The sequence below is a fragment of the Talpa occidentalis genome, unplaced genomic scaffold (genome assembly GCF_014898055.3).
Source record: "Talpa occidentalis isolate TD23 unplaced genomic scaffold, MPIMG_talOcc4v2.1 talOcc4.17, whole genome shotgun sequence".
Classification (NCBI taxonomy): domain Eukaryota; kingdom Metazoa; phylum Chordata; class Mammalia; order Eulipotyphla; family Talpidae; genus Talpa; species Talpa occidentalis.
The window spans coordinates 4348612-4374030 of NW_023601754.1; the positions used below are offsets into that span (position 1 = coordinate 4348612).

At 41.0% G+C, this 25419-nt stretch overlaps 1 protein-coding gene across 3 annotated transcripts in view; it reads left to right on the forward strand.

Moving 5' to 3' along the window:
* Window positions 1-25419, forward strand: part of FTO (FTO alpha-ketoglutarate dependent dioxygenase) — a 331157-nt gene that overhangs the window by 77220 nt on the left and 228518 nt on the right. For all 3 annotated transcript variants that reach the window (XM_054696876.1, XM_037515801.2, XM_037515803.2), the window contains exons 2-3: window positions 5532-5609; window positions 19537-20158. In XM_054696876.1, coding sequence (XP_054552851.1) covers window positions 5532-5609; window positions 19537-20158 — 700 coding nt within the window. The remainder of the gene's footprint in view (window positions 1-5531; window positions 5610-19536; window positions 20159-25419) is intronic.

Here is a 25419-nt window from a genome sequence, read left to right on the forward strand (position 1 = left end):
TATTACATCTCAGATGCAGAGCGTTGTATTTTGCAGCATAATGAAATTACACTTCGGATGGTTAGGTTGGGTTGCAAGGCTTGCAACATTTGTAGAAGAATAACTGTGTTAGAATTTTTTTCACTTTTTATCAGACAAGCCAGTAATGGTAATTTTTCATTAGTAATATAATTGGAAGAGGAAACTTGAGAACATAAAATGTGCATATTGAAAAAAGATTAAATGCATGCTGATGAAGATACAGAGTTTTACGCAATGCTGCCATCAAAAAATTGTGATAATGAAATGGGTATATTGACTTTCTGGAGTCCTGGGAATGGATAAATGAAAACAAAAAGAAATCTACGTTGCAGTACAAACCTGCAAACTAGTTATTAAGTAGTAGTTCGTTATTTCAGGTACTTTTCTTTAACTTTTCATCACTGGTGGATAGAACTAATAGTTGATATAGCTGTGTCAGCAGCTAGCGGTTTTTTGTTGTTGTTAAAGTAACATATCATGTCTTGTATAATTCGTTGTGGCTACAGGAGGCTAATGTCTGATTATGTAACACTTGCTGGGGAAACAGCAGAGAACCATAGAGGGACAGCAGAGCACTAAGGATTATTAAATGGACAGTCACTCAGGTCACTGACTGATGCCTTTACTGCAACATCATGTACACCTGCTCTCCCGTGGCAGGTTGTTAAATCATGGTTTAATGGTTAAAGCTTTGTAAAATTACAAAGAAGTCAGAAATCCTACTGGCCTCAAGTGTTATTTACAACTGGACTGCTAGCAGGAAAATGCTTAGTTTGATCATGCTAATGGTAATCTGGGCAAGACATATGGTGAAACCTCATAGAGCTTTGTCCTCTGACCTTCAAGCGGACTGCTAAGATAAAATTTCAAGGTGGAAAGTTCCCTGAAGGTTGAAATACGATTGAGAGAATTTGACTTTTTTATCTAAACAGGTGTGGCCATGAAGAGATTGTTTTTTCCCCTCCACTTGGAAATATAAGGGGTGATTGGAATTATAATGAAGGTAGAATGACAATGAAGGAGCTTAAATTAACCTATTATCTCTCTTTGAATGATTCTTAAAAATCAATTGACCATAAAAAGATGGGTCTATTTCTGGATTTTATTTTGTTCTGTTTATTTGTCTACTTTGATACCAATACCACACTGTCTTGATATCTCTAGTTTTATAAAAAGCCTTGATGCTAGAGTGAAATTCTTTAACGCTTGTCTTCTTGTGCAAAGTCGTTTGGCCAGTTTAGATCTTTGCATTTTCACATGACTTTTAGAAATAGGGTACCCATTTTTACAAAATAACTTCAGGGGTCTTCGATTGGTATTGCATCATTTTGGGGACATTTTGACATCTTAGTGAGTCTTCTGATCCATGAACATAGTTTCTCTTTACATTTATTTAAAAATTTAATTTCTTATTAAACTATATCTGGAAAATCTTTTCTCATATTTCCACCCAAGAACTTTCAAATCTTTGATGTGAATGTAAATGGCATTCTTAAAAATTTCAATTTCAGGTATTTGGTTGACAGTATATAGAAATACAATTGATCTTAGTGTATTGACCTTACAGTCTTATCTTGCAACTTTATTGAATGTATTAGTTGTAGCAGCTTTTTTGGTAGATTCTGTAAGATTTTCTATACAGGTGCTTATGTCCTATGCAAATAAAGAGAATTTCATCTTTTCTCTATCTTTTTCATCTTTTCTCTTCTTTCTTTTCCTGGCCTTATCACAATCACTAGAACCTTCATTACAGTCTTGAATAGAGGGATGACAGCTGACATACTTGCCTTTTTCCAGATTGTACTGAAATCATTCAGTCTTTCATCACTAGGTATGATGTTAACTGTATTGTTTTCATAGATTTCTTTGTGCGAGGCACTGTATTTTGGCTTTTATATGTGTTACTTCATTTTTACCTCTCAGAGAGATAACAAAATTGTCCCAAGACATATTTGGAAGAACTGGCATTAGAACTTATAGTTTAACTTCTTCTACTTTGTTATATAACCCTTCTTCCATTTGGATGCTATTTGCCTAATGTATGTAGAGTTTATGTTTGCAGAATGCACTAATACATATGAATTATTTTATTTCATTTTTACAACACCCCGTGAGAGAGTGTTTTACAGATATGGAATGGAAGTTTGGAGAGTTTGATTCCCAGGTGTGGTCCCACATCTTGGAAGTGGTAGAGTCAGGACTCGAATGTTACTCACATCTCCAAATTCTCATCGTCATATTTTCATTGAGTTTGTAGGAAAGTGAATGCTGAATTTGTTGAAATGGGTGACAGTTTTGTTTTTATTTAAAGCAAACATGGCATATGTGTAGATGAAATATTTATACTTCTTTTGGCTTAGTTATTTCTTACTTGTCTTTCTGGTGTTAGTTTGAAGACTGGTGTTAGCTTGGTGTCTTTTAAAGGGAGGTCTTCCTCATTCACTCATGCCCTACTTGAGGACTAGATTCTTCTTTCCCACTTACTTACTGTATGAAAACTTGTTGACTGGGTGATTCATTTTAACCTGAACATTCATAAACCTTTATTTGTGACTGTATTTTGAAAATGACTCAGACAACAAAAGTAAATTCTTATTGAACCCGACAAAATACGATCTATCCTTTCAAATATATCATGCGAAAAATCAAAAATGGATAAAGAGAGTAGTTAGAGGCACCATCTGATGAGACTGAAGAGACAGCAGTGGCATAGAAAATACAGTTCATTTGTAGGTGAGCTATCCCCTCACATTATGAGTCATAATCCTGTTAATCTTTTTATGTAATTAATCTAAGACTCTCAAACCATAGCTCTATTTGACAAGATATGCAAGCTTAGATACAGCTTAACTTTTAACAGCAAATCAGAGGCACAGGGTTAAAGATTCTAATGTCCCGCTGCAAACCTTTATGGCTTTGAGTTGCAACATGTTCGAGCTCTTGTGTCCTGGTGGCTGGAGCTATGGGAACCGGTTCACCCCTCACAGAAGGGTCTTCGTGTGCCCCTCCAGCCAGGTAGGGGAGCCCAGGCTTTGCACACTGTCTGACTTTCTGTGTGGCACTTGTGAGCAGCTTGATGCATTTGACATGATGAGTGTGACAGCGCGGGAGTGCGGGCAGAGCATTGTGCTGCGGGCCCGCCAAGTGGATGTGTCCGTGAGCCGCAGCGAGCCAGATCTGACAGTCAAACACGCGCCTTCCACCTGCACTCGCGCTGCATTCTAATGTTGCATGTGTTTACCAACTGGTTGGCATTTGACACAAAGAAATTGTCAAAGCCGTTTTTTCCCTGCTTTTCATCCTTTCGTGTGCTCGACTATGGTAGGTTCCCAAATACTTCATCATGCCTCCCCAAAGTGTGCACTTTCTAAAACAGAGCCCCAATAATGTCCTCGTCTTTATGTTGAATTTCTTGTTAAGAATGAATAGGAAACCTAATTGCATTTATAACAGGTAATATATATTTACGTGGTTTAAAAACTCCTTGAAGAGATTTTCAAGTAGTGTTTGTAAGATAGAATCATTTCAGCATTGAAATACTGTGTGCATTTAAATAGGTTATCAATGATGGCTTAATAATTCTTTTTGGCATTTAAATATGCTGTCTATGAAAAGAACTAAGAACTGGTAAAAGATTCATAGGGAAATGCGGCCTTTCTTGAACTTGAAGTAGAAGGCGAGCTGTAGATTTTCATTACATTCATGATCGAGCACACAATGTACAAGTTTATACATAGAAATATCATTAGTTCTTTTTGAGTCCCAAATAATCACTAATGTTGACAATAGCACTTACCCAGTGATTAATCTGAAGTGATAGTTTGTGCAGTGTTAGCACTGCAGGCCTTCTGTAAAGAAGAACTGTTCCTACAGGTAAGCTAGCCTTAGTTTTATTGCCGATGAGAGAATACCGACAAGGCAGAACGCTTTAATGAAACAAAATTGGGCATAAAAGTATATGTTAACTGTTTTAACATTTTTAGATCAACTGGTTGCTGTATTTCTGTTCTCCTTTTTCTTTATTCACTTTGGACAATCATACAAAGATTCAGAAAGAACTGAGTTCCACCCAAAGGGATGTTGGCCCTGGACTATGCTGAGGGTGATGGGGAAGGCACCTTTCCTGGTGGGGGAGCATAACACTCAGGGCCACCACATCTGGCCAAGCAGGTTGTTCACCGTATAAAGACAGTGCCCACTGGAGAGGTGTACCATTTTCTAATCCTTTAAAAGGTGTATTACTAACTGAAAATAGCCTGATGACATATTTAATTGTAGTTTTATTTGAAAATCAGTTGCTTTTTTCCCTTTCTATTTTTTTTTCCAGAAAATTCCTATAGAATGCAGGTAATTTCTATGTGTACCTGTTTGTACACACACATATACCATGTACAGGCCGCATGTACACAGACCATGTATGCCTGAGTTTAATGTCAGATGTGCTTTGAAAGGAATCCCTCAGAAGGAAGAATCACCTCTCTATGTATTTGATTCCTTATAAAGCTCTTGATCACATGGAGTCCTCTCTTGGTTACCTTATTTGAATACTTGGTGGGCTAGTTGGTACTATTCTGTGAAGGCATCATATCCCGAAATGGCCTCAGACTGTGCTGTACTTGTGGATGCTTTTCAAGATTACTGTACAGGGCCTCCCTGGTGGCGCAGGGGTTAAAATCTCAGCACTATGAAGCTATTCCCAGCCAAAGTGGCATGAGTTTTATCTGGCCAGGGGCTGACCCACATGGTGCAGCAGACCTCTCCTGTCTTACCCACTGCTCCCCTCAGCAGCATATTTCAGTCAGTCTGCCTGTTCTGTTCCCCACTCTGTCTCTGGTGAATCCTCTCACCCCCCGCACCTCTGGCCTAGACCCCAGTTCTTGCATGCATAAATTAATAAAATAAATCTTTAAAAAAAATCTTGAATAATTGGAAAATGAAAGAAGCAAAGGTGCTCAGCACAGATTTAGTAATTATTGTAGAGCTGAGAGATTGCTTTAAAAGTAATGCACTGTAAGTGGATGTGATTGCAAATAAATGTTTACAGGAAGAATAAATATCTTGGTGCTGCGCAAGTGGATACTAGTGGCTTTTTTTATTTTATTTTTTCCAGTGATAGTAGCGTAGACTTATTCAAAATCTGCCATGTCTCAACCAGATTCAAGAGACAGGAAGATTTTCTCTGGAACTCAGTATTGGATGACTCAAAATGTGACTTTAGTGACAGAAAAGACCCTGTCTAGGGTCCATGTAAAGAGTGACTTGCGTGTGTTGTGAGGTGTGAGACTGAATGAAATCATTCCTTATAAATTAGTGGTTTACACAATGCATAGTATAAATGTGTATAATTAAATTGATCTATCTTAGAATTGATATTTGATGATTTTCTCTTTCAAAATCTGTACATTCAAGTGGACTAATTCTTTTCATATTCTCTTATTGGAAAATTAAGGTATTATCTTGTACTTGGGCTCACTTTATAGTTAGTAATTTATAATCATTGTTTTTAACAGAAACTGAGGCTTCTTGAGGAGCTTGAAGACACTTGGCTTCCTTATCTGACCCCCAAAGATGACGAATTCTATCAGCAGGTAAGGTCTTTAATATTTTTATCAATTCGTAGTGATTTGTTCTCCTCGGCTAATTTTGCCTCTGAGACAGCTGTGGTCTGCAGAGGTTAAGTGAGAGGTGAAGTGGCCTGATTTGGTCATTCAGTTACTTACACTCTGCCTGCCACTGTGAACTCAGTGCATAGTAGAGACTTTTGACTTCCCCAAAGTCCTTGCTTTTCCTGCTTCCTTGCCTCTGCTCATTCTTTGTCTTCTGCACAGAATATCCTGTTGCTCTTATTCTCTTGCTAGATGGCTAATTCTGCAAGACTACTTAAACATCAACTCTTTCGTGAAAAGTCCCTCGATTATCATAACATACAGGAAGACTTAACGCACTCTCCTGAGTCACTTGTCTGTTATAAGGAGCTCTTGCACCCATCACCTTACATTGCTGTTACAGGTTTCTGTCTCTGTCCCTGAATTAGCACCTTTTTCATTACCATTGCAAAGCCCAAACAAACACATTGTAGCCAAAAAGGGAATCTGTTGACTTCCTTAGATGCTTTGGAGTCTATGACTGTGTCCAAATTCTCAAAAGGTACCATCTGATCACTGTTTTGCTCTGTTTCCTCTGTATGATTTTTGCTGGTTAGACTCTCACCTGATAATGCAGGGGGTTCTGACCGCCAAGGAGTGCAGTCTTTGTCACATGGAGTCTTACAAGATAATGGCCATTTCTCTTTTCTTAGTTCTACCAGATTCCTCCAGGAGTGATCTTGTTAGCCTGGTTTGAGGCACATGCTTAGGCCTGAACCAGTGTGGTCCAGGCAGCGAGATGCTCCCGTTGGCCTGACCTTGTTCATGCACCACTCTGGGAGCAGGGGCACCTGCAGGAAAGGCCTGGGATGTGACTCAGAAAGGAATGGTTTTCCCGAAGGAAAGTGGAGTCTGTTCCTGAAGAAGAAGGGGCCGGCTGGGCCAGTACAGATAATACATTTTCACCTATTACTTCCTTCTGGAATGTGAGCTCTTGAGGGGTAAGAATCAGGTCACATTCTATCATCTTTGTTTCTCCAGCATGTAGCAGCACTTGTCTGCAGCCGACTTCCAGGAGCTGTGGGAGGGAGAGAGAAATGGAAGAGTTTACGCATCTGGACTTCAGGTTCACTGATAGTTCCAGGATGTCTCTCTCCTCTCCCTTCTCATTAGAGCTTCACTGTCTTCCCGATTCCTTTCACCGATCACTCTAGTTTCCCCCTTTTTCTTAACACTTAAAGCTGCAGCCTATTTTCTCACCCAAGCCATGAATCTGAGCATGTCAACCCCCTGCTTGAAATCCCTCAGTGGCTGGCTGTTGTCTGACTTCTGCCTTTCCAGCCTTGTCTTCTCCCCACCCCCATTCACTTTTTTGACCCATACTGGATTTTTGCTAGTAACTCAGGTTAACTTGGTAGTTTCACATTGGCAGCATTCTTGCTGGGTGCTCAGCTGACATGCTTCCTTCTCGTTTGCCTGGTGAATTTCTGAGTTAATTGTTACTAACAGTTCAGTGTCATCTCCTGGAGAAGCTTCCCAGATAACTTTGTAGCCCTCAGAGTTTCCTCTGCTCCCTTTGTATGCACTGGGGCGCTTTACTTGTGCCTTTATCAGCAGTTATAAAGATTTATTTATGCATAGAAGAACTGGGGTGCAGGACAGATGAGGGGTGCAGGTGAGAGGATCCACCAGAGAGAGAGGGGAGCAGAACAGTCGGATCTACTGAAATCCACTGCTGAGGGGAGCAGCAGGGAGACAGGAGAGGTCTGCTGCGCCATGTGGGTCAGCTCAGGCCTTCGTGGTGATAGCGCTGAGACTTAAACTCTAGGCCACCAGGGAGGCCCTTAATGATTTTTATATATCCTCATCCTCTCTATTTTACATAGGGCCTGGCACTTAGTTCAATTAGTTTGCTTGAATAAATGCGTTAATGCCCACATTAATTTAAAAGGCAAGTTTCATATGATTTGAGGTTTGTTTTTACACACATACACACCTCCCCAGGGAGGGGACATCGGGAAGCATTTACAGGATTTATGTAGAAACTTTCCACTCCAAAGTGGTAAGGTTTTCTCCTCTGAGCTTTTCTAGTTTTCCGAATTATTTTAAATGAACACGTATTCTTTTGTAATCAGTAAAAAAAAAAAAAAAAATTTAAAAAGTACCCTTAAAACAGTTCAACCCACCAAATGAGGTCAGTTTTTGAATCTTTATTCGTATTTTCATAGCGACAGGCCTTCTGGTATATGATTACACTCATTGTTATACAACATCAGCTGGGCCATTCCAGCTTTTGTGTTGCGAAAGTAGTACATGAAGAATTAAACACAAAAGGTTATCAGCTCACTGTGCTCCTAACCGGCCATACACCAAGGCATAAAAGGAAATGCGAGTGCAAATAGAGGAGCCATCAAGGCTTGCCTTTTATCTTCCCAAGACTCACAACAAAACCGATACCAATATCTAATCAGGTTAAGTGCACCTTACAATACGGCTTAGGGCTTCAACAAAACCTTAGCAAAGTAAATCTGCACCTCTTAAAAGATGAAGAGAAAATGTTTTTTAATGACATGAACAAATAGAAAGTTTAGACCTGACTTGGGTCCCTTAAACAGACTCTAGCCACAGGAATGCCAGCCTGGCTGCCAGTAATAAAAACAGGACTCCATGCAGCTAACATTTGGGCCTGTTTATTGGCCCTCAGAGTATGCCAGGGCCGGAGCCTTTAATCCTCACAGCCTTCATGCACAGCCTTTATGCTATAGGTGGGCAACAGCAGCTACCCTTCTTCAGGCTGCAGGTACTTGAGGTGAGGGATTAGCGTTCCTTCTGGAGAAGTTAGAGAAACACAGTTACTAATCTAAATGGCAGAACTGGAGTTCAGGCCCATGTTTAGCTGACTCAGAAGGGCTGTGCTTTTCCTGCTACCCCCTGTGCATCCCTGCAAGCTCCTAGTCAGAACATCTTCAGAGAAGTTTTTCGGTTTCTTCTGATAAGACCACAGGGAAATCAAAGAAAACAACAATAAAAAACTCATAGGAAAAAAGAAGGTAGAAACCGGTCACCACAAAACACAAGGAAGTATGGAATTAGAAGGTGAGGAAGCAGACTCTGGCTTCCCTAGGTGTGAATGAAATCCCCTCTTTAACAGGGAAGATGCACCCACTTAGTGCGGCTTGGCACCTTCACTTCTTGTGGGTTCCCACGGGTGAGGTTGTTCTGGCACTGTGCTCAGTGCTGGACATTTATTAACTCACTTTAGCCTCACACAACCCTCTGTGGCAGGTGGTCTTAAAATCTCAATTTAGAGATGAGGAAAGTGAGGCACAGAGATGTTTAAACATTTGTTCAAGATTTATAAGCAAAAAGTGTCAAGACCAAGTTTCGAGTCCCAGGATCCGGCTCCCAGCTCTGAGGTTCCTTCCCCTCTCTCTTTTGGCGCTTGTGCAATGGTGGTGCTTTTATTCAGATTTCTGGGACCTCTGTCTCTCTCTCTTCCCCCGCCATGACATCATCCTTCCAGGTCCATCTGCTGCCCCCAAAGCGCACCTGGTGGACTGTCACATGGACTGACTAAGCAGCTGCAAGATCAGGCCTTTGGATCTATGGAAGTCCAGAAAGACCATATTAAGCTAGCACAGAGTGACTTGTTGGATCAGAAAACAAAACCTAACTTTTTGCTGTCTCCAGGAGACCCGTCCGAGCTCCAAAGATAAATATAGTCCCAAAGTAAATGGTTGGAAAACAAATTTACAGGCAAATAGGACACTGAAAAAAGGTAGGGACAACCATACTTATATCAGCTAAAATAGACTTCCAGCAAAAAAGAGACAGGATGGTCATTATGTAATGATTAAGGAAGCAATACATCAGGAAGACACACTACTCGTCAACATGTACACAACAAATGAAAGCACATCAAAAGATATAAGAGAACTATTAACAAATCTGAAAACAGACATTGGCAACAAACACAGTACTTGTAGGGGACTTGAATACGACTGACTCATCAATGGACAGCTCCATCAGGAGGAAATCAACAGGAGCTCCATCAGGAGGAAATCAATAGTTTAAGACTAATTCCTAGTCTTAAACAAGGAATTAGACCATCTAGAATATATGTTTTTCTCAGGTGCACATGGAACATTTTCCAGGATAAGTCCACATGTTAGATCACAAAGCAAGTTTCAATAAATTCATGAAGACTAAAGTCTTAACAAGTGTATTCTCTGGTCATAATGGCATCAAAGTGGAAATCAACCACAAAAAGAAAAGCAGAGAAAATTTTGATATGTGGAGATTCAATAACATACTACTGAATGAATATTGGATTATGAGGAAATCAAGGAAGAATTTAAAAAAATACTTGGAGACAAGCAAAAAGGAAGTCACAGAACCTTTGTGATGCAACAGAAATAGTACCCTGAGGTACTAGAGCAATACAGGCCCACACCTAGAGACAAGGAAAACTCAAGCAATCTAACCTTAAATCTTAAAGAAACAGAAAAGGAAGAACAAACAAAACCAAAAGCCAGTAGAAGGAAGAAATAATAAAAATCAGAGCATAAATAAATGCAAAAAAAATCAAAAATCCTAAAGGGCTTTTTGTTCTTTGAAAAAACAAACAAAATAGACAGACCTCTAGCTAGGCTCATGAAGAAAGAGAGGGAGAAAACGCTAATAAATAGAATCAAAAGTGAAAGAGTAGAAATAACAATAGGTATCTCAGAAATACAGAGGGTCATAAGAGCCTTAGTATGAACATCTGTATGCCAATAAATAGAATAACCTCGAAGAAATGGTCATTTTCTTAGAGGTATACAGCTTTTTGAGACCATGTCAGACCAATCACATGCAAGGAAGTTGAAAGTTAACAGAAGTCCCCGAAAAGACAAAATTCCAGAACCGAAAGCTTTCAGGAGTGAGTCCTACCATAGCTTTAAAGATGAACTAAACCTATTCTTCACACACTCTTCCAAAAAACTGAGGGGAAGTGCTTCCAAACACATTTTATGAGGCCAACATTACTCTGACACCAAAAGCAGACAATGAAATCACACAAAAACAAAATTGCAGATCTGTATTTCTGATGAACAATAGATTAAAAAATCCTCCATGAAGTTACTAAAAGAATGTTGTATCATGACCAAGTGAGATTTATTCCTGGGAGGCAAGGATGGTTCAATGTCCAAAAAATCAGTGTATTCACCACATCAATAAAGGAAAATTTAAAATCACATGATTATATTAGTAGTTGCATAAAAAGAATTTGATGGGGCCTCCCCGGTGGTGCAGCAGGTTGAGCGCTGCTATGTGAAGCTGTCTGCAGTCACTGCAGCATGGGTTCTATTCCCGGCTGGCCAGGGAGAAACCCACATGGTGTGGCAGACCTCGCCAGCCTCACCCACTGTTCCCCTCAGCAGTGTCTTCAGTCCATCTGCCTGTTCTGCTCCCCACTCTCTCTGGTGAATTCTCTCACCCTCCCACACCTCTGACCTGTACCTCAGTTCTTGTATAAATAAATAAATCTTAAAAAAAGAATTTGATAAGATTCAACATCCATATATGATAAAAACCCTCAAAAACTGGGAATGGAAAGAATGTAAATAAATATAATAAAAGCCATATATCACAAGCACACAGCTAGCATCCATACATAATGGTGAAAAGTTGAAAAATTTTCCTCTAAGGTCAGATTCAAACAAAGATGTACCATTTCACCATTATAATGCATCGTAGTATTGACAATTCTAGCTGTAACAGTCAGGCAAGAGATAAATAAAAAAGGAATCCAAATTTGGAACAAAGAAGTAAAACTATTACTCTTTGCAAGTGAAATGATATTATTTATGTAGAAAATCCTCTAAAAAACCACTAAAAACAATGGATCAATACAGTAAAGTGGTAATTTACAAAATCAATCTGCAAAAATCAGTTCTGTTCCAAATGCAAGCAATGAACTAGGAGAGAAAGAAATCAAGAAAACAATCCTCTTTACTATCACATCAAAAAAGTATTAAATACCTAAGAATAAACTTAACAAAGGAAGTAAAATCCCTGCATAGTCAAAACCATAAGACATTGTTGAAAGAAATAGAATATACAAAGAAATGGAGAGATACTCCCTTAGACTGTTGGCGGGGCTATAGACTGGTCTTGTCCATGTGGAAAACAATAATGGATATATCTCAAAATAATAAAAATAGATGTACCATAGGATCCAGCATTTCTGCTCCTAGGTATCTACCCAAACAATGCAAAAGCACCCATTCAAAGGGATATATGCACTCCTATATTAATTGCAGCTCTCTACAGTAGTCAAGTTATGGAAATAGCCTCTGTGCCCAAGGACACATGAGTAGATTAAGACCAAGTGGGGTGTGTGTGTGTGTATAATGCAATACTCATCTATAACAAAAAATGAACTCTTGCCTTTTGCAACAACATGGGTAGAAGTGGAGTAGATTATGCTAAGTGAAATAAGCCAGAAGGAGAAAGAGAAATACCAGATGGTTTCTCTCATGTGATCTATAGAGAAACCAAGCAAAGACGAAACCAAACTAAAAACATACCTTAGAAATGGCTGTAAAACTGAGGGCTCCAGATGGGGGAGGGGGCCGGTGAAAGCACAGTGGTGGGGGAGTATGGGTGGGGACAGTGGACTTTGGTGGAGGACTCTGGGGGCCTTGGTGGTTGCTGTGGTGTGGTAACATGCATTGCAAGAGGTGCCATCCTATTTTTCTGAGTCAACAGTGTTGTGTTGTTTTAATAATTTTTTTAAATAAAAGGAAATCAGTATATCATTACATGTTTAAATGAAAGGCATGTCCTAATTCTAGAAGATTTAAAAATTTATTTCACTCTATGAGAGATTGAGTTCCATGGGCTTCAATGAATTCAGCCTTCTCTAACTTGGTATCTTACTTGGCACCATCCTGACATCTCTGTGCGGAAAAATTGTTTTGGATGCATTCCTTGACATGAGAGGAAGAGGTCAAATTTTTATATATTGGTCTAAGTAGGCAGAATGCAAAGCCTATTCGCCAACAAACCTAGCATTCCACATTTTGTCAGCCATTGATAAGGTCTTCCATGTTGGTAATTTATATCTAAAATACCTTTCCAAGTGCTCATTAAACTATATCATCATCATTTATGTCACATAACCTTGTGTAGATTGGGAGAATATATTATGAGTCTAGACAACTGTGTATGCTCCTTGGAAAAACGTTTAATGGGATTAAATAAAAAAAAATTCTCACATATTTGAAAATTGGCCAACAGCTGCTCCAGATTATGATCTGATAGCTGATGTTCTGCATGTACCTGTCCAAAATGGAAAGTGAACTTATTTGTTTGACAGGATGAATTAATACTAAATTATGTAACGTTCCATTCTTTCCCAGAGTTCCTTGTTGTTCTCTTTAAAGAAAAATGTAATAAACATGACATGGTGCTTTTATATATCAATTGCTAATCACATTACTTTATAAAAATAAGAGAGACACTTAAATTTGGGGATTTTCTCTTTTGTATTTTTTGAAATCGTGACAATCATCCAGTTATTATTGTATTTATTGTGGTAGAACCAAAATTTGCTAGAGCACTGAACATTACTCCAAATGAGAATCAAGTGGTACCAGATGTTAGATTGAGAATGTTTGGAAATTCTAGGTTATCATAAAGAGTCTTCTGACAAGTACAGGAAAAGAGACATAAATTAAGAGTTTTTGAGTGTAACATCTTTCGCCTGATTTTTCTGATTTGAAATGTATTTTACATTTTCTTTGGAAACCTTGAAAAATACAGAGATGTCTAAAGAGGAAAATTTAAATTACATCCGAGCTCATGACCCAAAGAGACCAGCGTAAACTCTTGGCCATAATTTTCTCCAAATCTTTTCATCCAGGATTATTTACATACAAACCTTTGTTGCCTTTTATGAAACTAGGATCCTTTTATTTAAGTGTCTTGTTATTAATTTCTAGTATAACAGTTTTTGTTCCTTATATTTTTCCTAAAACAATGTAAAAATTCTTTCAAAGTGTATTGCTTTAGTATCCCATTATACATATGAACCACTTATTATTGGGCATTTTGCTGGTTTTCGAGTTTAATTATTATCAATAGTTATGATGAATATCCTTACAATATTGGTATATTCCTCTAATTATTTGCTTGTGACAGGTTCTTAGAAGTAGAATAGCTGGAAGAAAAGATATGAACATACTTAGGTTTTCGTAAATTTTGTCCAATGGGCCTTAAGCAAGGTTGTAATGATTCACATTTCTAATTGCAGGCCATTAGAATATTTGATTTTGCTTTCACCAACAATGTGTATTACTATTATAACATTTTACATTTTGCAAATTTGATAGGCAAAAATAAATTAGGTATAATTTAACATAAACGATATTGATGTTTTTTTCTGACTTTGGTGCAGCTAATATTTTTTTGTATTAATTATCCTCTGCTAATTGATGTACGATTTGATTTTATGTATGCAGAATTTTATGTGTATCTATAGTTAAATTTGGAATGGTTCTTTATTAAGACTATTAAGCCCATTCCTGCTTTATATTTTGCAAATATTTTTTCCTGTTAGTGTTTGCATTTTAATTTTATCATTCTTTTTTTAATGCAAGTTTATATTTTGCATATTCACATGCAAGTAGCTTCTTTCTAAACTGTATATATAGTTTACATATAAAATTCATTTTTATAATTTTACAATTCACTAACTTTTGGTATATTTGCTGCGTTGTGCAACCATCGTTATTATAGTTTCACAACATTTTGCTCATGCCTCTTCTAGGCAGTCTTCTTTCTTACCCTCAACCCAAACATTCACTATCCTGCTACCAGTCTTAAAACTTTCATTCTTTTTTTTTTTTTTTTTTTTTGGGACCCTTGCCGGTCGCCGGGGAATGAACCGGTGCTGCAGAGGCTGTGGGCAGCCTCGCAGCCCAGAGCTCAACCACTGTGCCACCAGGGGAGGCCCCATTCTTTTATTCTTATAAGGAAGTCTTGAGCACTGATATTTAAGCCAAGTGCTATGAGTATAACAGAGAATAAAATTTCTGTCATCTCTCCCTGGAAGATTGTACTCTTGGAGTCGAGCTTATTAAATAGTGAATAGTTCAAATAAATATTCCATATAAATTGATTAGTATTATGAAAGATAAGGAAAAGTGTGTGATGAATGATTCTGGCAGATACCTATTTGAGAGTAAAATCAAGGAAGATTCATTGGAGAACGTGCCTGAAGAAAGAGAAGGGCCTGCTAGGTATAGCATGAGGGGAAATAGTCTACTTATAGGGGAAGTGCAGTTAGTGGGGAAGTGCTGAAGTGCTGGCCCAGGGACCCCAGGAAAAGGAGCAGAGGTGATGAGAGGGAAAGGGACTTGGGGTACCATGGGAAGAAATTTTCAAAATACTGTCCTATGTTATTATTATTGCTGTATATTTGGAATGTTTTGATGGCGGGGTATTCACGTGTGACACTCCTAGCATTATGTGAATTCCCCACGTTTTTAGAGTTCTAATCCCCCCATGTTAAATAAATCTCTCTTCTGCAGTCTTGGGACCTGGTGGACAGTGAACATAGCCGTGAGGGTGTGTATGCGTTCCTCTTTCAGTCCCAGAGGGGGTGTCTTCTAAAACAAATTTCTTGGGAGTAATCTTCCTTTTTCTTTACATTTTATACCAAGGATTTATTTAACAGACGCTGGAAATTGCTAGAAAGCATGGAGGAATTTCCTTCTTAATCACTGATATTAGGTAGCTGTGCTTCAGATACATGGATGAAGGCCTCAGGCACTTGCTCAGAGAATCAGCAATTCATAAAATTAGTTATTGCTCATGACTCCAGAATGTTCTGTCTCTTACTTACTCAATTGTATTGCTCTCTTACTGGGCGGTGTAAACAGAAAGAACGCTATTTCTAATTCTCTTTTCCAAATGCAATATAGAAGGTATATGCCCTAAGTATAGCCCTGACAGTCTCCGTGACAGTGTGTGCTATGAAACCCTGCTCTGTGTCCCTTTAAATTCACAACCACATCTCTCACACTGGCACAGTGGAAGGCACGGTATTCTACAGTAATCTTACTGAGCTTCCCTGGAAAAATCATTTTCCCATATTCAGATTTGACTAATTCATTTCCCTTCACATCCTTCCCGAAACTTCCTGCATCTCTTCTATTTCTTGTATAGTGGATCAGTCAGGGTAGGCTAGATTATGCTGTAATAACAGGCAGCCCTCAAATCTCAGTGGTTTCACCCAGCAATATTTCTTTTTTTCACTTCCATGTTATTTGTGGGTTCTCAGAGTCACTCACTACCCACTAAGGTAGTAACTCAGGGATCTAAGCAACCACAACTGGTTACTGTGCCAAAAGCACAGGTATTCTGGAGGGTCCGGCACTGGCACTGAAATGCTCTGAGCTGGAGGTGACATCATTTTTCACCAGGCAGAAGTCGCCACATGTTTCATCCATCCTAAGGGGGCCAGGAAGTTGAATTCTCTAGTGGGCCCAAACAGCTGGGTGATGGGAGGGGGGGAGCCCAGAATCACTTGGCAGACAGCCCTAATCACCTGCACACATTCTTAGTTAGTGATTCATGTTACTTAGTGACTCTCATGGAGAAAATTGAAGTACTTTCTTCCTCCAGTGCCCCCTGAAACTAGTTATCCACCTATTAGCAAATTTTGAATCCTATGTGAATTTTTATCTTCTTTCTTCTTCCAGCTAGTCCTCAAATTGGGAGCATTTTTTTCTCCGATCCAAATGTTATTTGATCCTATACTCCTGTTGGTAACAAATTTTGACAGCGTACAATGGTATCCTACTAAATGGTTAGCAGTTGACTCTCTGGATGAGAAGCAGCTTTGAATGTTAAGTATCTTTTAATTTCTGAGCTGCAAATACTCCACCATGGCCAATTTCCAGCTGCCGAAGTGGGGTTCCTGAATGTGCAGTTGGGGAGAAATGTAAACAGAGGCTCTCTCAAGGGGGTGTAAGTGACGGCCACACACCAACACTAGTTAAATAGAAAGACAAACTACCATTCCTTGAGTCTTCCTGTCTGCTTTGTGATAGTGCTCATGTTACATGTGTGTCTATGTGTATGCATGTGCATATATACCCACACATACATACACATGCGTGCACATGCCTGTTTGAGTAAAACTTGATTTCTTTTTTTAATTTAATTTAATTTTTTTTAAGATTTATTTTTATTTATTTATACAAGCACTGGGTACAGTCAGAAGCGCGGGAGGGTGAGAGAATTCACCAGAGCCAGAGCAGGGAGCAGAGCAGGCAGAAGGACCGAAGGACACTGCTGAGGGGAGCAGCGGGCGGCAGGAGAGGTCTGCGCGCCATGCGGGACCCTCCTCCGGTGGCCGGGGAGCAGCCGGGGATCGAACCGGCGTTGCAGAGGCTGCGAGCAGCTTCGCAACCCAGCGCTCAACCGCTGCGCCACCGGGGAGGCCCGATTTCTTTTTTTTTTAGATTAAAATTAAAATAGCTGCGTATCCCCCGCACCCACTTGGGACTCTAGCAGATTGCTGTCCAAGTCCCCCAGGGTCTGGGTATCTCCCTTGGGAGATTGCCGCTGTAGACACTCAAGGACTTTGATCCTCTGGTTAATCTCTCTTTTTTCTGTGACATCAACCTCTTCCTTTGCTGTAGTTCCCAGGAGTATACAGACAGACTCGTGTATGCTGCTGCCTTCCATTGTGAAAAGCTCACTCCTTGACCTAACTTGTTTTCCATCAGCCGCTCTGTTTTCCTCTTCTCAGCAACAGAATCACTCATACAGATACTCATACTTACTTACTCTTCTTTCATTTCCTCATAATCCCATTCTAATCTGACCTGTTCCCCCCACCCTGCTGAAGTTACTCCTGTCACTGTCACCGGTGATTTCCATGCTGCCACATCTAGTGGATAATTTCTGGCCTCAACTCCCTTGGCCTCTCAGAGGCAACTGACATGGTTGACCACCCTAGCCACCTTGAAACCATCCTCTCTCTTGGCTTCTGCAGGAATATACTCCCTTGATTTTCTCCGTGGTCTCATTGGACGGGCTGTCTTGTGCAAGCAGAAACTGATTTGGGACCCTTCTGTGTTTGTATGGTTTTCCTTGGAGATCTCACCCCTCACCCCTAATCAATAGTCCGTCCTTTTGCTCTGCCTGTAAAATTCTCACTTGTCCTTTCATCTCTGTCTCCAATCTGGACCATCATCACTTTTCTTCCTGACGGTTGTACTAGCATGTGGTAGGATTTTCCACTTTCACATTTGCCTCTTTCCAGTCCATGCCTGATATTTTAATAGAGTGATTTTTTATAAAATATAAACCCAATAATTCCTCTCAACCTGCCCCCCCCACAAGTCCTGCAGTGCATTTAGAGTCGAATCCTGACTGACCTCCAGACTCTGAGTTTCCAGCCTCCGCCTTTCTCTTCATCCCTGTTGCTGGTCATCTGCCTCTGACCCCTCTGCTGTACTGAAGCTGTAGGTTATTCTTGTCTCTAGAATAGCTTGGTTGCCATCCATCCTGCACCTTTGTAATTTTTGGTTGTGCTTCTCGAGTTTGGCACAAAGGCTGGCACATTCCCCCACCCTGAAGACCTCAGCCTAGATGCCAGCTCCTTAGCGAGTCTTTTTATTGTGATGACAGATTTCCTACTGATTTCTTTCTGCCTTAACACAATTTGGAATTGCTTTTCCTCATCTGTTTACCTGATTTGACCCAAATCTCTGTGAGGGCAAGAACTTTCTCTCTGCCTAGTGTTTGGTAGGTGCTCTATAGAGACATGTTGAATGAGGAAAATGTATTGAAGAGTAAATTGTCTTTACTTGTTCATCACGTACATCGGTAATCATCGAAGGAGGCTGCGGAAGGAATTATGTCAAAAACATTGTGGAGCAAATACTAAGAAGGAAGCAATCAGATGAAGCTTTATAGGGTAAATGTAAAATCCCGTGGTTGGATTAAAAAAAAAAAAGTCAGTGTCATTTTATAGAATCAGGGAACTCTGATTTGATACCAATTCTTATTTCCAGCCCCCGGAGACAGAAGTAGTGATTAAATAGTTAATGGAGTCCTAAGCTGCGTCATTTAACCCCTATTAAAAGAAGGAATTATCTTGTGGTTCTCTCCTCCGGTGGCACCAGTAGAATTATCCCAACTGTCTCTGTGCTGTGGAATTCCTAATTCATCCTTTTCGCTTGTTCATTTATTTATTCAACCTTTACCGAGACTTGTAGTTGTGAAAGAAATTGTCTTGGATCTTGTGTCCTTGGGAAGCTCCAAAGAGCAGTGATTGTTCTTTCAAAGCGTTGAGTGTGATCTAGTGTTTAAAGAACTTGTGCACTGGGCCCCAGCGAGTTCAGATTCTAGCTCCATTATTTATCAGCTGTGTGACTTTGGGTAAGTTTTTAAAAACGTGCCTATGCTCCAGTAGTCTCACTTGTAAACCGAGTTAGTGGTAGTACTACCTAGTAAGTGTGTGAGGAGTGAGTGAGTTGGTGTGTAGAAGCCACTGAGAATAGCCATGGCACATAGCAAGCATGAATGTGCGAAGCAGGTACTTTACAAAGTTGTGTTTTCTGGAAGGCCTTAGGATGAAAGACAAATAGAGGGTGGGGAGCAGCAGACCAACGCTCAAATTATTATTATTGTGCTCATGTTAAAGATTCTTAATTGTTTGAACTTGGACTTGAGAATCTTGACTGGCGAGTTGATGGTATCTGTTTGATTTGGTTTTCTGTTTTAGGCTGGACGGAGATGAATCCACTTTAGAAATACCGCCTAAGAGTTGTTATGTTTCTCCAATGCCTGCACAGAAGCACAGTTTTGGAAATAATACAATCATTGTTATCTGTAAACACATATTTTTTCTTTGGTTTTCTTTTAGTGGCAGCTGAAATACCCTAAGCTGATTCTCCGAGAAGCCGGCAGCGTTCCTGAGGAGCTCCACAAGGAGGTCCAGGAAGCCTTCCTTGCGCTGCGCAAGCATGGCTGCCTGTTCCGGGACCTTGTCAGGGTGCAGGGCAAAGATGTGCTCACCCCGGTGTCTCGCATCCTGATTGGGAGCCCGGGCTGCACCTACAAGTACCTGAACACCAGGCTCTTCACGGTCCCCTGGCCGGAGAAGGGTGTGGATGCGAAATACAATGAGGCCGAAATAGCCACTGCTTGTCAGACCTTCCTGAAGCTCAATGAATACCTGCAGATAGAGACCCTGCAGGCTTTGGAAGAACTCGCCGCCAAGGACAGGGATAACATCGATGTGGTGCCGGTGTGCATAGGCCCTGACTTCCCCAGGGTTGGCCTGGGGTATGAAGGGCCGGATGAAGTGGAGCTGAGGAACAGAGCCGCCTACAACATGACTCTGCTGAATTTCATGGATCCCCAGAAAATGCCGTACCTGAAAGAGGAGCCTTACTTTGGCATGGGGAAGATGGCCGTGAGCTGGCACCACGATGAAAACCTGGTGGACAGGTCAGCGGTGGCGGTGTACAGCTACAGCTGCGAAGGTACCAGCTGCCCCAGAAAAGCAGCTCTCAGTGTGACGTGCCTGCCATCCTGGAGGCTCGGGGGTCTGTGCGTGTGTGCACATGTGTGTGTGCATGCACATGGGTGTGCATGTCTGCTTCTGCAATAGCGTGAATGTGTGCACACATGTCATGCACACACGCATGCAGGCTTGTATGCACACACGTGTGCACATGGGTTTATGCATGTGCACATACGTGTACACACATGGGTTTATGCATGTGCACACCCATACATGTGTGTGTGTGCAGAGGTGTGATGGGTCTTTTAGACTTGCACTCTTGCACATCTGCAGAATATGCCTCATTCTCATCTAGCTGAGCTGTTGTGCTCACTGCTACACTGCACTCGGCGTATTTTCGGGTGCAAGCTGCTGTCCTCTTGTCTTTCCCACGCCCAGGAGAGCAGCACCTTGGTTTTGCACAGCCTCTGCCTCTCTGCCGCTCAGAGTGGGTGCACAGTTGCTATAATTAACTTGCTGATAAAGGGCCCGGAAAACAAAAGTCTGTCAAACCTTACCAGGTTCCCACAGGTGCACATTTCCAGTCTTGCCAAAATATTTTATTATGGTTGACATCAGTGTCTTGATGGGAGTGATTTGTCAAATACGGACTTGTTCTTGGCTTCATGCACTATTGACTACTGTCCTTCCTTGCCAGAAGCAGTTGAGTGGGTTTTGTAAAGCAGACAGTTCTCTATTTTCAGGAAACTCTCCAACACCCCTCCACCCCCCTTACCCCCCAGTCGATCCCCCCATCAATTCTGCAGTTTTAGACCTAATAGGTTGCTGTGATGAACTCGTTCTTGGAGATTCTGAAACATTGGTCCCCTTGGAACAGAGATCTTAGGCCTTTTTTGTGGCCTACCCAGATTTTCTTCCTGCTATAGTCAGTTTATGGCTCCACTGGATTTCAGAACTGGGTCATAAAAAAGAAGTTCAACCTACAGAGAGGACAGGCGATGGCTGCTGGCTGCCTCTTTGCCTGATCATCTGAAATACTCAACAAAATATTGGTTCTTTTGTCTGTTTACATCTCCTACTTGTTTATTGGAAGCTGCTAAGTACACCAGAGTTCTAGATAACCCATCAGGGAAAGAACTGGGACGTCTAAGGATATTGTTTTGTGAAAGCTCTAGCTTTTAAATTGGATATTGTTGTTTGTTTCCTAAAATGACTGTCTTGGAAAAGGGATTTAGAGAAGACATTCTTAGGGTGCTCTTTAAATTTCTTAGAGTCTTTCTTACCGTCTTCCCAGTCTCAAAAATGCCTTCAGGACAGCAAATGTTTTCGAACTTTACCTTTATGCTTTCAGCCTGAAACAAGGAACTAGTGTAGCGGTTGGATATTTCACCCATTTCCCTGGCATCTCAAATAATGATGCCGACCTAAGAAAATTGCTGGAAGGGGATTTGATGCTGTCCTGATGGAAAAGACTGCGAGCCTCTGATCTTTAATAAGTCCTTGCCAGGGATTTAAGAACTATCACATCCCAGGACTCTGATGTGAAAGAACAATGAAGTTTGTTAGTTTCTTTCTTAAGGAGACAACTCTGTGAAACTGAGGCAGTGGTATGTGATAGCTCCGATTGCTACAAAGATGTCTTTGTGTTCCCCCTTGCTCTCTGCCCTACAGTTTAATAGTCCTATTGTCCTCCTAAGAGCGTGGGTGATCAAGTGGTTTTTGAAACCTAGAATATCTTTTAGAAAGGAATTTAAATTTTTAATGAATAGTTTCTGTGGCTGGGAGTAGTTAGACTGATAAAATACACACACACACACACGCAACTCACATACACAAATATATATGTAATGCAAGGCTTATCCATGCAGTTATCACCTGCCTGAGGGTACTACTGAATTCACATCTGCAAAGACAGTGTAAATCCTTTGTTCCCTTAACCCCTGAGGTTCCCAGGATCCCCTCTAGAACAGTATCAATACCGGGATGCCTCATTTATTGAGCACCTACTGTGCGAACAGCACCGAGATAAGCATTTTCATGTTTGAGCTCATTTTATCTTTGCAGCCCTGTGGGCACAGCACTAATGTCATTCTCCCTTGGCAGGTGAGGAGGATCCTTGCTCATCCTGCCAGGACCCATCCGCTTCCTTCTCCCGTCTCTCTTCTCTCCTCCAAAGGGCCTGCCCAGCTTTCTGCCATCAGGGGATGGGGGTACTTCGGCTTAGTTTGTTCTGTGAAGTGGAGCTTTTCTCTAGGTCTCTGGCTGCCCATGTGACGTTGGGTGTGATGGTTTACAAAGCATGTGCCTTGGGACTTTCTGGTGGGTGCATTTCTTCCAAGTGACAATGAATGAGTTTATTTCTCTGGCCTTATAACACAGCCAGCTTGGGAGGGATGGGCTTGAACGGGGTCTTTGGGATGAAGTCGTAGTTGGGCTTGGGAAGGCCTTAAAGGAGGTAGACTGGTAACTAGAGACTTGCACTGTTTTCTGTGTCCTTGTCACGCACAGGGAAATTCAATTAGGGTGTCTAGACAGCATGGCTGCTGCAAAGGCGCGTGAAGGGCCCTTCTTGCCTTGAGAGGGTGGCGGGCAAGGGGTGCTTCTGTGATCTTAGTTGTGAGATGATGAAATTCAGGTCTGGAAGGGAGTTTCAAAGTGACCTCGTTTAAGTGTCTCGTTTTACAGATGAAAACACTGAGGTGGAGAGAACAGAAGTGACTTGTCCAAGGTTATATAGTTGTTGAAGTGATAAGAAAGGTTTTCACGCCACAGGAGAGGGTCAGGTAAATGCATTGAGAGTTCAGAAGCAGAAGCAAGTGCTTCCTGCTGAAATAAAATTGTGCTGAAGCTGAATGTCCCTCAGGACGTGGCTCTCAATACCTTTTCCCGGTGAAATCTTCATGTGGATTTGAACCAAGCATCCCTCTTTGGTTTATTTCCTTGAGTAGAGGTCATTGAGAAGTAATTTGTATAGAACACAGGTGGTTATACGCTGAATTCATTGGCTTGACAAGCCGTTCTGGTTAATAGCTATCTTCAGTAGCAAGATTGAAATGGTACAATTTTTAATCAGGAATGGCTTCAGGGAAGCATGTGTAAATAGACCAAGTATTTGATTTCTCTCTTCTGGCTTTGCTGACAATTGCTTCTAGATCTGAAAACAAAACAAAACAAAAACGCAACTAAATTTCAGCAGAGAAGGTATTAAAAATAGCTTATATGCTCCTACACCTCGTTCTTTGACTAGAACACCTTCAAAAGAAAATCACTTGAACAGTAACTATTGGTTATTATCTTTGTTTTTTGGGAGAAAACATATTTTCTGTGACTTTGTCACAGGAAAAATAATTCTTAAGAATTTTAACTAGTTAAAATTGCACATCCTCAGAGTGATTCCAGAACCCCTGTGACAGGTCAAGGAGGGTAAGGAAGAAGAGCAGTCCCTGACTCCTGCCGAGTATGGGGCACCTTAGAAAGTAGGGCTTGGCAGTGGTTTACTTGAACTTTAGATTTCCCATCCTTGTCTTTGAGCAGGAAAAGCTGAGCACATTTACGGATGAAAATTTGTTCCCATAAATTTGTACTCAATTCTTTGAAATGAATAACTTTACATTTCTTAGCTTACCTCTGAGATTGTGGAAAGAGAGATTGTAATGGCAGCTAAGAGTTTTGGAGCATTCGTAATTTTAAAAAATGCTCTGATATTAATTTTTTTCTTAGCTTCCCAGCTTCCTTGTCTAAGGTTTGAAACTCTTTTGAACTTGCTTTCACTGTGTTGTGTTATATCTTGTCAGTTTATTTTGAAGTCACTTGTACTGCTCAGGAACACTTGTTTGGTCCTATAAGTCAAATGAGAAGTAATTATTATTGATTGAATCAACGGTAAGCATTTACTATTTGCCAAGCACTCTGCTAGATGCTAAACATATAACAATGACAAAGAATCCCTGCCTTCGTGGAGTTTTTATCCCAGCAAGTGGAGACAGAAAATAAATGAAGAGATTGTATGTCAAGGATGAGGCCCAGGTTTACAGTTTTATTTTTTATTTTATTTTTTAAAGATTTATTTATGTATACAAGAGCTGAGGTACAGGCCAGAGATGCCGGGGGAGGGATGAGAGGATCCACCAGAGACAGAGCGGGGAGCAGAACATGCAGACGGACTGAATACACTGCTGAGGGGAGCAGCGGGCAAGACAGGAGAGGTCTGCTCGCCATGTGGGTTTCTTCCTGGTCAGGGATCGAACTCATGCCGCAGAGGCTGCAGATAGCTTCACAGAGCAGCGCTTAACCCGCTGTGCCACCAGGGAGGCCCCACTTACAGTTTTAAATAGGAAAGACAGGCCCCCCCTTTAGAAGGTCACATTAAAAAAAAAGCCAGGAGCATACAGTGGCGAAAGGGAAGTCTCTGCAATGAATAGTGCTGGGAAAATTGGTGAGCCCCACGTAGGAAAATGAAATGAAACTAGACCACTTTCTCATACCGTAAACACACATTAACTCAAAATGGATGAAAGGTTTGGATACCAGACTAGAATCCATTCCAAACAGAAAAGAACAGAAGCAAAACACTCCCCGACATTGGCTACAGGGATGTCTTTGGGGACTGGAAGGAAAGTAAAAGCAAAAGTAAACAAAGGGGATGATATCACACCAAGAAGCTTCTGTACTGGGAAAGAAACTATGATTAAAACAGAAAGACACCTACTGAATGGGAGAAAGTATTTGCACATTAGACATCGGACAAAGGCCTAACAGCCAAGATCTACAAAGAGCTCATACAACTCAATAAAAAGGGAACGAAGAACCCAGTCAAAACACGCGCAGGCGCTGAATAGACCCTTCTCCAAAGAAGACAGGCAGATGGGCCTTGGTACAACATTCACTGTGTGAACAGGGCCAGTTTCTCCCCCTTCATTTTTTGCCTCTTTCTGGAGTCGCTTTCCTCTCTTGAGCCAGGTGAACATCTCGACAGCCCCCCAGTGACTGCGATCGTTTTGGGGCCACCCTTTTCCTTTTTCATGAACGTTGGGTGGGATGGAGAGAAGCTGGGTCTCCACCATCTACCCTGAGCCCTGCATCAGGCTCTCTGCTCTTTGGATTAATCCACTTTGGTCTGGTCTTCTGCATTATTTACAACATAAAGGTTTCCTGTGAGTCTCCAGGACTCTCTTGGTAACTTTCCTGAGGTGGCCCAAGGTATAACGATCTCTTTTGTTAGAGGCTCTGGTTTGAAGAATGCATTGTTTGAGAATTAGCCTGCTTCCTTTCCTCATTTCA